This window comes from Saccoglossus kowalevskii, chromosome 4 (assembly GCF_978046115.1).
Source record: "Saccoglossus kowalevskii chromosome 4, keSacKowa6.1, whole genome shotgun sequence".
NCBI classification, from domain to species: Eukaryota; Metazoa; Hemichordata; class Enteropneusta; family Harrimaniidae; genus Saccoglossus; species Saccoglossus kowalevskii.
The window spans coordinates 32,614,326-32,628,740 of record NC_140644.1 but is presented as its reverse complement, the minus strand read 5'-3'; the positions used below and the strand labels follow the sequence as shown (position 1 = coordinate 32,628,740).

General features: G+C 36.4%; 1 protein-coding gene and 1 long non-coding RNA gene across 3 annotated transcripts in view; both read right to left on the bottom strand.

Moving 5' to 3' along the window:
• LOC100372106 (THO complex subunit 2-like) overlaps nucleotides 1-14,415 on the bottom strand; it is a 73,040-nt gene that overhangs the window by 57,929 nt on the left and 696 nt on the right. For both annotated transcript variants that reach the window (XM_085498078.1, XM_085498079.1), the window contains exons 2-3: nucleotides 8,602-8,666; nucleotides 7,926-8,017 (exon numbers count right to left, since the gene is read on the bottom strand). In XM_085498078.1, the coding sequence (XP_085354204.1) occupies nucleotides 7,926-8,017; nucleotides 8,602-8,666 (157 nt within the window). The remainder of the gene's footprint in view (nucleotides 1-7,925; nucleotides 8,018-8,601; nucleotides 8,667-14,415) is intronic.
• On the bottom strand, nucleotides 9,403-10,829 carry LOC146747360 (uncharacterized). Its single transcript, XR_014929212.1, has 2 exons — nucleotides 10,737-10,829; nucleotides 9,403-9,695 (listed from the first exon to the last, which is right to left on the bottom strand). It is a non-coding gene; the product is annotated as an uncharacterized LOC146747360 (long non-coding RNA).

The following is a 14,415-nucleotide window of genomic DNA, read 5'->3' as shown; positions in this document are numbered from 1 at the left end:
TGTATTCAGCTGAGAATGTCACAGGAAAACATAACATGATCTATTTAGCTTAGAATATCACAGGAAAACATAACATGATGTATTCAGCTGAGAATATCACAGGAAAACATAACATGATGTATTCAGCTGAGAATATCACAGGAAAACATAACATGATGTATTCAGCTGAGAATATCACAGGAAAACATAACATGATGTATTCTGCTGAGAATGTCACAGGAAAACATAAGATGATGTATTCTGCTGAGAATGTCACAGGAAAACATAACATGATCTATTTAGCTTAGAATATCACAGGAAAACATAACATGATGTATTCAGCTGAGAATATCACAGGAATACATAACATGATGTATTCAGCTGAGAATATCACAGGAAAACATAACATGATGTATTCAGCTGAGATTATCACAGGGAAAACATAACATGATGTATTCAGTTAAGAATATCACAGGAAAACATAACATGATGTATTCAGCTGAGAATATCACAGGAAAACATAACATGATGTATTCAGCTTAGAATATCACAGGAAAACATAACATGATGTATTCAGCTGAGAATATAACAGGGAAAACATAACATGATGTATTCAGCTGAGAATATCACAGGAAAACATAACATGATGTATTCAGCTGAGAATATCACAGGAAAACATAACATGATGTATTCAGCTGAGAATATAACAGGAAAATATAACATGATGTATTCAGCTGAGAATATAACAGGAAAACATAACATGATGTATTCAGCTGAGAATATCACAGGAAAACATAACATGATGTATTCAGCTGAGAATATCACAGGAAAACATAACATGATGTATTCTGCTGAGAATGTCACAGGAAAACATAACATGATGTATTCAGCTGAGAATATCACAGGAAAACATAACATTATGTATTCAGCTGAGAATATCACAGGAAAACATAACATGATGTATTCAGCTGAGAATATCACAGGAAAACATAACATTATGTATTCAGCTGAGATTATCACAGGAAAACATGACATGATGTATTCAGCTGAGAATATCGCAGGAAAATATAACATGATGTATTCAGCTGAGAATATCACAGGAAAACACAAGTCATTGAAAAAGACACAGTCCCCGTTAAATTTTTAAAAGTTCTCTTGTGCTCGTCATATTAAAGCGGAAGGGTTGTCGCGAGCATGTACAGAGAGTGCTGGACGGTATGAATATGCATGAATAATTAATATTCAAAATGGCCACAGGGAATGGGTATTTCTTTCGACAGGAGTCAAAATACTAACAGAAGACAGGTCATATGTAATGATATATATTATACAATATGGAAGATTACAACACAACACAGGATAAATAATACACAAACAAATCATCTTTGAAAACTTAAATCGTTTTTTAAAATTAATGTTTTATGAAGTCAGCCAAAATAAAATAATGTTTCAAAAAAGTACTATAACTTATTTTCTATATTTTTGTTTTGAGAAAAGTCAATAGCTACTGGAAATTTAATGTTTGTATATTTTGTTTATTTGGACGTGGCAATATAAAATTTAGTTGTCGTAATGTATTGGTTCATTAAAAACTTGCATGAATGTGCGTCATCGGCGCCAAAAAGATGATAAAACGAAATAAAATCTACACAATAGAAGATTTTCGATCTGCAGTTAACAGTTTCTAGCAAAAATAATAGCATAAAAAAAAAATACATAAAATACATACTTAAAAGAATAATTTTCATTCGAATCGAAAGTTTGTTGATGTCTGCTTCGTTGAAAACAGCTATTACTGCGTGTACCCTAATACTATGTAACGATGCTTTTGATTGGACAAAGCCATGCATTGATGCGAAAAACAACCAATCAGAATATTTGATCCAATAAAAACACAAGTAAATTTATTTTCTCCACTTATGACGCGAGTTGAAAGCATGGACGTTTTACCGGAGTTTTTAAATCGTGATTTAAAGAAAATTCAACTTTAAATAGTTGAAATATAAACATTTACATCTTTAATCAAGCATTTGTCTGGACTTTTTGGTGATCAACTATGTTTGTGATGGTACGTCAGCTGCGCTGGTCGTTTGCCGATCATGCAAGTGCATAGCTGCCTTTGTTCCACTCGGCGGTGACGATGTTGCCGCTACAAGTCATGGCGTGAACTGGGTTTTAACCATAGACCTTATGTTTTAACGAATGGTTTTACCGATATCGATTTTATATATTTGACGTCACCCTGGCAGTAAAAATATGGGTACAGTAATCCTCTTTTCTATGCGTTACCGCCGTGCTAAGTAGGGTTTCAGGGTAGGGTTTCACCCACACTCGATTGTCACAGGGTCTCTTACGTCGCCAACTCGTTGAGTTTCACGCCTATTGTTTTTTTTTTAATTGGTGACACAACCCAAGCTTTGATTATCCACCCTCTCAAACATTCTTTTGTCTCCCAGCACGTTCGTTGCGTCATGGACAAAAACAATAGTGCCGGACGGCAGCCATAAGTGCCGGTCGCTAATTCTGAGTGCCGGACGGCGCCGTCCACCGCCGTCCAGCGTGGGGAGAACCCTGTATATAACTGGTCAATCGCGATATGTATTGAGTACTAGTACTTGTGTGTTTCTGTGTGTGATTTTGACTAAATTTATTCCGAACGACGCTCAAAATAATTTGACACTTTGTTATTTGCGAACGCAACTCACACTATGACCCTTACTCAATTTGCATAAGTAATACGAATGCTGTAGTTCAGAAAATCTATTGGTTAACATTTGCTCGTGTCTGGGTGCGCAAAACAAAACTGCACATATAATTATTGCATAGCTGAATTTCTACAGATCAATTGGACTTAAACTACTAGTATAATGACTGTGACGATTAATCGCTTGTCTGAGTACATGCGGCGACGAATTATTGGATTGGCAGCAGCCGGACGAAAAATGAAAGAGATCTCGGAACAGTTAATTTGTTGAGGAAAACAAAACAAACTCAGCCAGTGATACATTTTGAAAACAAAAATACAAAATAAACGCAATCAGAGGCGCCGACCGCGCGCGTTGGAAATAAATAAAATGTGTTGTGACAGTCTCACCAAACTCTTTCACTCGCGCAATATAATTATGTTATTTCCCAAAGCACTTATAGTTAATACATTGACGAAAAACACCGCAAGAAAAATGTAAATCAGGCTTGTAATTACTAGTAACTCTACTCGAACGCAATGTTGATCACTGTAAAAGTGGATAAATTCGAACCGTCACCAAATTCAAAATTCAAGCGATCTCGTTGAATGTCAAAAATAAACTTGATGTTTAGAAAGACAAAAACAACAACATATTAGAGTGCAAAAAAAGTTAGCAGCAAAGAACGAGAAGTGCATGCGGGAAAGCGATGAGTGAACTCGAGGAAAATTATGCTGATGTGAGAACAAGCCATATACCCGCGGAGTACTCGCTAAAACATCGAGAAAATGTGCCATTTCAAAGGGCACCCTTACAAATAATGTCTGCGATTGTGTGAACATGATAACGTGCAAACAAGGAACAGAGCTCGTGGTCCACAAGGAAACTTGATGACGCAGTTAGATGTATACGGCTGTTGAAAACAGAGACTTCTTCGATCTCATATAAGCAGGTTCACGTGGATGTATCATTTTCAACTATTACCAACAACGCTATGATAATAAAGACATTGTGAAATTCTTTTGTTTTTATGTAGAAAAATACAGTAATTTTACCAAGTAAAATCATATTTATTAAAATTGTTGTTCATACATGAGTTGTCGAACACACTACATAGTTTATAATTTCATCCAGCTCCTTTCAGTCATGATTCAAGACAAATAAAAGTCACAAATATAGATAATATAGCAAATTATTTTTTTCTGTAATATTCGTGTGTAATCAGTAATTATGAAAAAAATTATGGGTACATATGGAATACATTTCGTTATGAATTATTCTTAATATTAATTTCTAAATTATTTTGTCAAAATCAGTTTTTTTCCAGGTTTTTTCCCCCAAAACGAAAGAATTTCATAATGTCGGGAACGAGAAGTTTTATTTTTATTATTATTTATTGGGAACGGAAAGTCTTTTCTATCGTAGTGCTTCGCCTCGGTTGACAATGAGCTCTTCGGGTCGCTAAAACTGTATGTCCACCTCTGTTGGGGTGAACATTTGTATTATTATACTGAATAAATCTTAGAACAGAAATGGTGGCACTCAATCATGGCAATCTCCAGGTCATCGTTAGAAAGATTTTCAGAGGCAGGAAATTGACCCTTACCGATTCATATTTATGAATTAATCGGGATTCAGGTACCATAGTGTTTGTAACAGAAAAAAAAAACGCTTTCGCGTGGGACTTTTCATGCAAACATTGTGAATGGTTCCCCGACACCGATTCCTTTTTAACTTTCAATTTTTCTAAGACGCAGCAAACCCTGCTCATGACCGGAGACGTCGTCGAGATGCAGGTACGATTCCTCTTAGCGACGCGTTCTATTTATTTCCAAAGTGTTTGGTCGGCGCCTTTGATTGAGTTTATTTTGTTCTTATTCACGTAATCTATCACTGGCACCGTTTGTTTTGTCGCGTCTCACAACTTAATAACCAAGCTGACTTTGTTTTGGCTGTAAGTGAACTACGTACAGCTCATGAAAGTATTTCGCCCAGAGTTCGCAAAAAACAGAATACCCTGCAAAATTTGAATCCTTTATTTTATAACGAGACATTGGGCGCAAAAATAAAAACCATAATTGTAATTCAACAAGTTTATGTAACGTGTTAGTCCGCTTGCCAGCCGCCGAGTTAAAAAATGTGATCTCCATTGATGTCGGCTTCGACAACTTCGGACAAGTAAGATGAGCGCTGGCCGACATTACATTTGCAAGTATTGTATTTGTTTGACAAATCGTACACTACGGTCATTCTATAACAATCGATCAGTCGTTTTTTTCAGTCTTACTATTCTGCAGATATTCTTCAATTGTTATAGGTGCCACGGATTTTAACATAACTACAACTTGACTCGTGTTAAACCCAAACCATGGGTGCATGACAACCGTCACCCTACACACGGTTACTCAACGAACACCATACTCTACAGTAGACATTTTTCGCTCTCCACCAAAAATAGAATGGTTTTATTTCATATTAGTTGTGTCTGTGTCAGTGTCGTATTTGATTTCACATGTTTGGTTCGATCTTGTTCATGGTGGACATTATTACTACGCGTATGTATTATTACCAATTTTATATGGCCGTGTGATCCACCGTATTTTTTCAACGGTTGTTCTATAAATTTCTGATTGTATTTATTCTTATTTTAACATCATAAAAACAAAAATGATACACTTGTACATGAAACAGTAGGTAATGAACTGTAAATGCGGGCGATTGCGCGAGCGGATACTTCCGGATTTGCGCGGTCAAAAAAAAAGCGGAAATTGCGCGGTCGAATTGAACAAAGCGAGCGAAAAAAAAAGCGATCGAAATCCGGAAGCGGGCGGGAGGTTGGGTGAAATGAGTACTGTATACATCAATGACCTTATCAATGAACTAAACAAACAACCATTAAATCAACCATCTTTGAATAAAAAGTCAATCCCATGCCTGTTAGATGCAGATGATATTGTACTTATGTCTGAGAGTGCACCAGGACTACAACAATTGATGGATACTACACACAACTACCTGAATAAATGGGGATTACAAATCAACATTACGAAGACCAAATCAATTATATTTGCCAAAAATGGACACCACACAGAAGGGATGCATATCAAAGTTGGGAATGAGAACTAGAAAAAACAACACATTATACATATCTTGGAGTGACTTTTAATACAAATGGCTCAATGGATGCAACAATGGACAGGTTATCTGACAAGGCTAGGAAAACTGAAAGGGCTCAACTCCATCTTTTCAGTGGTAGTAACAACAACCATGTAAAATTGAAAACAAAATTACTTGAAACAACTCAACTACCAATTTTAACATATGCTGGAGAAATATGCGGACTATGCACAAACTGGAGTAGATGGGATAAAACTAGCACAGAAAAATACCACCTGAATTTTTTTAGACATATAGTAAATGTAAATAACACTACCAGTAACATAGCTGTTAGAATGGATACAGGGCGACTACCACTGTTATGTAGCATTCAATACAAAGCTCTCAGATACTATAAACACCTAAAATCCATTGATGAAAACAACATAGCATATTATGCACTTAAAGAGATGGAGAATACAGTGTTGAAAAACAGTTGGTTGTCAAAACTACATGATTTGAAAAAAACATACAACAAACCTGTTGACATACAAACAACAAAACAGCATTTTCAAGAATTATGTAAGAAACACTATACAAATACATGGATGTCTAACATGAACAGTACTGATTCAAAACTAAATACTTTTAAATTATTGAAAAATAACATCCAACAGGAAACCTATTTACAAAAACTCAATGACAGAAAAGCATTAGATTTAGATTGAGTGGCCACAAACTGAAAATTGAAACTGGTCGCCATCAAAAACTGAAAATACCACTACAAAGCAGAATTTGTCAAAATTGTCTCAAAATTGAAGATGAACAACATTTCACAACAGAATGCACCTTATATGCAAACAACAGAGACATTCTATATTCAACAGCCAAATCCTGTTTATATGGATTCCAAGATATGACAAACAATACTAAATTCATACAAATAATGAGTAATAAGAACACATCACTAATCAAAGAAACCATAAAGTACATCGAACAGTGTTACAACATAAGAAATAAATTACCGGCATAAATAAAAAACACATGCCATATTCTTACATATTGTAAATTGTCTTACTATTCACGGATAGTTTTATGTCCGCTCAACTATGTAAAAACTTTATTAACTTGTAACCAAAAAAGAAATGTCACATTATCTTTACGGTATTAATAAAGAATTCTATTCTATTCTAGTATTATGGCCAAAAATAAAAACAGCTGTTATTCAGTCATCTTTGATCTGATTATGAAACACTGATATGTATGATGTATGTGCCAAATATGAATGAAAATAGTACATAAATTGTGGAAATATAGTAGTAAGGCTAAAAAGTCTAATGGCTGTCAATCGGCCATCCTTGACCAGATTTTGAAACAAATTATCATGGACATGCATCCTAACATTTATAAAGTACATGTATGTGCCAAATACGCAACCGAATCGCTAAACCACTGCATGTGCATATGTCCCACATAAGGTACTAGACACATGCATAGAATGAACAGAATCGGTCCAAGGGATTCTGAGATATGACTCTGGACAGACTGACACACGAACGGACGGACACACAGACGGATGGACGGAAAGACTCAGGAACTCACGGACGGTCGGAAACATGCATCTTAACATGTATGATCTATGTACTAAATTTGAATGAAAACAGACAAAGCATGTCCAAAATACAACATTTCCAAAAAACAAGATGGCTGCCAGTCGGCCATTTTAAATTGAATCGCTATGTCCCACATAAAGTACTAGGCACATGCAATACATGAACGGAATCAGTCCAAGGGATTCTGAGATACGACTCCGGATGGCCGCATGGACGCACAGACGGACAGAGACCGAATTATAAGTCTCCATTTTCGGACTTTGTCCGAACTGGGACTAATAACATGATGTATTCAGCTGAGAATATCACAGGAAAACATAACATGGTGTATTCGGCTGAGAATATCACAGGAAAACATAACATGGTGTATTCGACTGAGAATATCACAGGAAAACATAACATGGTGTATTCAGCTGAGAATATCACATAAACATGCAGCTCAGACATGAATAAAAAGTAAAACGACTTCCTGTTTTCATCTGTTTTCAAGAATTAATGCAGGAACATTGAGGTATATTATTGTGTAGCAAATATGAATAGAAATACAACTCACTGAGACTTCTGTCAATACTGCAACAGCTTGCTCCTGCTTCAAATTACCTTCCACCTCATGCCATGCCAGTTCAAATAAGGCACGTTTTAAATCTAAGAAAAGTAGAAAAGTATTGTGCTTGTTAAGCCATTTAAATGCAAGTTACTACTTTATTGCACCTTACTGTATAAGCTAATTACATTTGTACTTTAGCAAAGATACAAGCGACACATTATCTAGAGGAACTGATTCATGTGTTTAATGTTGATACGTTGATAACCTATATACCATTTGAAGTGTATTTCTGAATAAAAGCAATACTAGAAATACTAGAATTGTTGATTTTGTCATGCGCGGCACCCATTTATGCATATGTTCTATGGAGTGCGTTTTGGCCCTGGAATTTTAATATGAAACCTAGAATACTTACTACACGGCAGGTAAATTCTAACCCCCCAAAATGTTAAAAGAGAAAATGCAGCAGGGTTCTCCCCAGGGCATTATAGAATATTTGTTCCAAACTGTTAAATTTTGGATAAACAATAGATCCAATTTAGCATAACAATGAATACACTAGAAGTAATTAACATATTACATTGTTATGTAAATTGGCCGATACTGTATGCAATTTTTCTGGGAAGAACACTGTACAGTAATTATATACGCCATCACTAATAGAGAAAATATGGCCATTCACCTTTAGTATCTGCACTGAATATCCCATCAGGTTCGTGGTGAAGAAAACGGCGACACAAATCGATGCTAGAAAGTAAACATAAAGGAATGTAATTCACTAATTGCTATACATCATAATGTATTCAGTGTGAAATGATACTACGGTAAAATCTGTATTAGAAGCCGCATCTCTAATAGAAGTCGCACCCATTCTTTTTGAACAATTGAGAACCAAAAATTCATCATTTCTCATATGTGTAGATGCTCTAATAGAAGCCGCATCCCCTCGGCTTCTAATACAGATTTTACACTACTTAAAATGTATTGATTAATATTCACTCGGTTTTAATTTCTTGTCTTGTACCCGGACATAGTCGTGACTACCCCATAGGCGTCCATATATTGCCTTCCAACCACACGAATAGATCATCAGGCTCTTGTGACTTGAATGGTTTAGTAAAAACATGGAAGGTACTAACGAGAGGAGCCATGACACTATTGTTTTAAGCTTTACCCTATGATCTTTTGTCAATGTTTGTTCACAAACATTGGTTCTCGTTAGCTCTTAGCACCTTTGTACAATGGGTTATGCTAATCTCGAGCATTTGGATATATTCAGAGCATGTTCGGAAGCGATAGACGAACCTCGCTGTACAATACTAACATGGGGCCCAGGGGCACCGAAGTCCTTTGGAATTAAGTAGAACTTGGGAAGCAGACATACATGATTTTAACTGCTACTGTTCAAGATTCTGACTATTAATATGTTCAAAATTCAGCAAGTAATCTTCAGATGAATGCAAAGAATCATCTTTGTTACCCAGTATACGTACACTGCTAGTCTTAGCACAAGTGCTATCAACTTGCTTTATATTTAGTTCCATTCAATTCATTATCAAGTACATTATCAGGTTCAGTGTCAAGTTTATTATAAGATATATTGCAAAGTAAATTATGAGATTCATTAGTAAGGGTTATACCCTCAATTTTGCATTTGGGACTGTTTCCTCATTAATTGCGTGACTCTTTTTTGTGAAGGCAGACTCCTCATTAATTGGGTGACTGTTTTTTTATGAGGGCAGTCTCCTCAGTTTGTTTGGTTCATCTGCATGTTCTCTGAAAAAAAGAAGAAACACAAACAGGTTTAATGAAAGCACCATGTCGTTCATACCTACAATGAATTTGTAGCACATAAATTTTGAGGCCTACTAGAATTTGAATAAAAATAATGATTGCACAAATAAAATACTGGCATATTTTTTCACCACGCATTCATCGACTATCAAAACAATATGTAATTTAGCTATTAAGTTGCATATGCAAATCATCCACACTAGCAACATGACATGCAGATTACATCAAATCTGTTGAGATGTTCATTAGCTAATTTACCTATGCAAATTACTCCCAATAATATGACATGACAATTACATCAATGTATATGCCTACCAAATTTGATCCAAACCTGTTGAGTCATTTAAGAAATAATTCAAATTTAGTAAAAAAACAATATGCTATTGACAATTTACATATGCAAATTAACCCCAATAGTAATATGGCACACAGATTACATCAATGTACATCTCTATAAAATTTGGTCAAAGTCTGTCGAGTTGTTTAGGATTTAATCCAATTAGTGAATTATCCCTAATAGTGCATCTATTACAACAATGCATATCCCTATCAAAGTTGACTCAAAGGGCAAATATGTCGAATTCTTCAAGAGATAATCCCAATTTAAGAAAAATATGGAAATTAGATAAATTACATATTGTGCATATAAAACAGATTTAGCCCAAAAGGTGCGAGGAGTGTCCCAAAGCATGTGTAATGAATTAAATAATTATTTCTATTCATGACCGCGGTTACAAACGTATTTTAGTTTACCCCCACACCCACAAACACGTATACCGTTAAGCCGATCGAGCATGGGTGGCCACATCGCATCGGGAGCCACATGCTCTGACTCGCGTGAGGGGTCCAAATTGCTAAATTACAGGATTACTCAGAATAGATATTAACAACATTAATTATCAGAAAAGTATTAACAAAAGTCGTTCGATCACAAATATTCATAATTGGACTTTAGAAAAAAATCCACGATAAAACGACACACTATTAAAATGGCAGAGGCAACGATAAATTCACGCTACTTACCAGGAAAGTTGGGCGAGAGTGAACTACTTCCGGGTCGCGACCAATCATGTCGAAAAATGACCAATCACGTTTCGTGTACTTCAAGAGTTCAGTGAGTTGACTGTCATGTCCTCACGTGCCATGAAAGGTGGCTGGATGGAGGTGTTTTCCGAAAAGAAATAAAATTCCCTGCCTGGCATTACAGCTAAACAAGGTCAGCTTGGACGTTCAGTTGCGAGACGTATAAAAAATGCAGCCAGTGACACTTTTCGAAAATAAAAATACAAAATAACCGCAATCAGAGGGGCCGACCACGCGCGTTGGTAATAAATAGAACGCGTTGTGACACAGTCTCACCAGCCTCTTTCACTGACGCAATATAATTATGCTATTTCCCAACGCACTTGTATTTAATACATTGACGAAAAACACCACAAGCAAAAATGTAAATCAAGCTTGTAATTACAAGTAACTCAATTCGAACGCAATATTCATCACTGTAAAAGTGGATAAATTCGAACCAGCCAGCTCATGACCGGAGACGTCCGGTCGTCTTTGTCGACAACTCGCTAATTCACCATAATCGTGGTGGTAAACTGTTTAGCTGATTTTTTTCAGAAGATGGATATTCAATTCATTTTTCGTCTTAACCGTCGCAGTCTGCTTCATTGAATGTTTAGTTTGATAATTGATAAACATTGATTGATCCAGTGTGAGACTGTTGCTTTCAAGTTGTGTTTAATAATACAAAGATGATTTAAACTTGTTCCTTCCGTTGCGATCGTATTCAATATATGGAAATAGGATGTGTGTGCGTTTGCGTGAGTGAAAGATGCAGGTGAGATTTCTCGTCGCAACGCGTTCTATTTATTTCCAACGCGCGTGGTCGGTGCCTTTGATTGCGTTTATTTTGTTCTTGCATTCGCGAAATCCATCGCTGGCACTGTTTATTTTGTCATGTCTCACAACTGAATGTCCAAGCTGATTTTGTTTAGGCTGTATTTAATAAAAGTACATTAGTCTTTACGAGTTTTGTATATATATCAGCATAATGTTATCGTCAACGCTAGAGTTCGTTTTTTTCTTCAAAATCTTTAATTTGAAAACGACAAGTTGACAACATCGAGTCGCGTTTCGGTCGGTTTTTATGATTCCCGGGGCCAAGAAAACAATGTCAATACCTACCGATGATGTTGAATAATATTTTTGTGTTTGATTCCATTTACCCAATGACATGATTGACCGCATTACGATTGTGTGTGCTTCGCACAGACTATGGAGCTAAAAAAAAATCCATGCACAGACCACCCACCTCAGGCGAAGCGAACGGTACTTCCGGTGAAATGTGTAGCCATGTGCAATGTGTACGCCACCCTACAGTTTTTAGCGGCTGTAACAACAGGCATTTACACAGGGCTGTGCAATGTCATACTGTTAGTAATATTCTCTCAGTTAAACTTCGTAAAACATGTCAGTACCTTCTGATGATGTTGAATAAAATGTTTGCGCTCAGACACGACTGACATGATTGACCGCATTGCGATTTCATGTGCATTCGCACAGACCATCCACGCTCAGGCGATGCAACGGTACTCGGTGCAATGTCGCACTATCAGTACCGGTTTAATATTTTCTCAGTGACACGCCGTAAAAACATACTTATCTTCTAAATGCACTCTATGATGCAAGACACCCGGGATACGCTGGGAGTTATTACTAGCATTGTATCGAGGTTAACCCTGAACACACGTTCCTGTAACCTCGTGTATTTATTCCATCGTGATTCGATGAATAGCCGTATGTGGTTCATAGCTCTCTTGTCGGCGCACGTCTTTTTTTTATTGCTCAACGGTATTGGTCGTCCCCAGAGGTGACTGACAAGATACAAAACCATACTACGAACATAAATAAAAATGTAAAAATCAGTTGTCAGTCGTACAAAAGAGCTATGGAACCGCAGCTATGGATATAGCCGCTGGTTGTTGCCTGTCAGTGACCAGTTCGTGCAATAAAACAGCGCAGCAAGTGTTCAATTCGTCCAATAACACACACTACTTTATTAAGACGGCGCCCATGTAATCACAAATACACATCACGCATTGTATTCTATCAAAACAATTATTATACTTTAATTTTCATAGCGAAATTTGAGACATCGAATCACACTGCCATATCGTCCAATGGTGATTTTATGCGTAACTGCGCATGCGTGATAAATTCGAATTAGTACTATTTAATCTATCATTAAACGAATAATTTATGCGATAAACCATCACAACATACATGAACACATCAAATAATATACATTCTTTATTATGAAACTACAATTTGATAAGAGAAGTGTGTATCAGAAAAAATAACGCAAAATGTTTACTATGCAAATTGTGCCACTCACCATGTATGATAATTGGACAGAGATTACCTACACTAGAAAAGCCTGATTTTGGAAGGTTTTTGGGCCAAAAAGTAATTTTAAAATGATTCAAGCCAAATAAAAAAAAAATGCCCTGGAGATATTCACACAAGCTATCATAATGCCAAGTTTCAGAAAAATAGACTGAAGGGTTTTTGAGATATCTTTGTCTACAGCACACGGCCTACGGCTTACGGCCTACGGCTTACAAATTGTGATAGCATTAGTCCGTTGGACCGTTGGTCCAAAGGACTAAAAATGGTGTCTTGTTTGAATGCTGTTGTTTCTGGGGATCTTGGCGAACTTTAATGAAAAATTGACAGATATAACATCGATTGAAGAAGAACTGATGAACTATCGTGAATCTTTTTGTATTTGTAATGGTGATGAGAATTAATCAATGATTGCCTGTTACAATAACGATTGCATTATTCAATGGTACCATTGTCAGTGCGTGGGTTTGACGCCCAAAACTATCGAAATTTTTTACCATCGGTGAACACCACCAGAAAAGATAGTATTGAAAGAACGGCATGCCTAGACACTTTCTCTGTGATAATATTTTTTAGGAGTCCTTAGGAATTTCTGTTGTAGACACTTGAAATCTTGTTCTTGTTACTGTTGCTAATAATTAAAACATGTGAAATCTGTGAAGTCAAACTGTTGTTGAATTTCCAGTTGTGAAATACATATTTTGTCCTTTCACATCTAAACAAACTCATATTGCGCTAACTTGCTACTTGTGTAAACAATCATAAACTATCATCTACATCAAAGATGAGCTAGACAATGTCCTCATCAGGATTAACTTGGGTTGAAATAGCCCTGCGTACAGTGCTGTGTGTACGGAGACGCGTTCGGTTGATAGATGTCCCCACCACAGCCCTGCGTACCTCCATAGACAAAGTCCGGGAGCGCACCGTAATTGGTGCGCAAGTTAAAAATAAGTAGTTTCCCAGCCGAAATCGGTTGAAATGACGATAGTTATCCATAACAACCATTATAAAGTTATCTGAAACTGAAATGTCTTTAAAAAAACGACTAGTAAAGACGAACAAATTGTAAACACGTAGGTACCGGAGGAATTATCCACCAAACGCCGCCATTCTTAATTTCATTCACGCGAGAGAATGCGTTTGTTTTTAGGGCAAAGTAGCCGATTTCATCCACAATTGGACTCCGAACTGGGAGTTCTGGATATATCTGGTAACCGATCATCATTTTTGGTACCTGGGCATATTATTTCATTAAAAAAGTTATATTTTTCAAAGTCCCGGACTTTGTCTA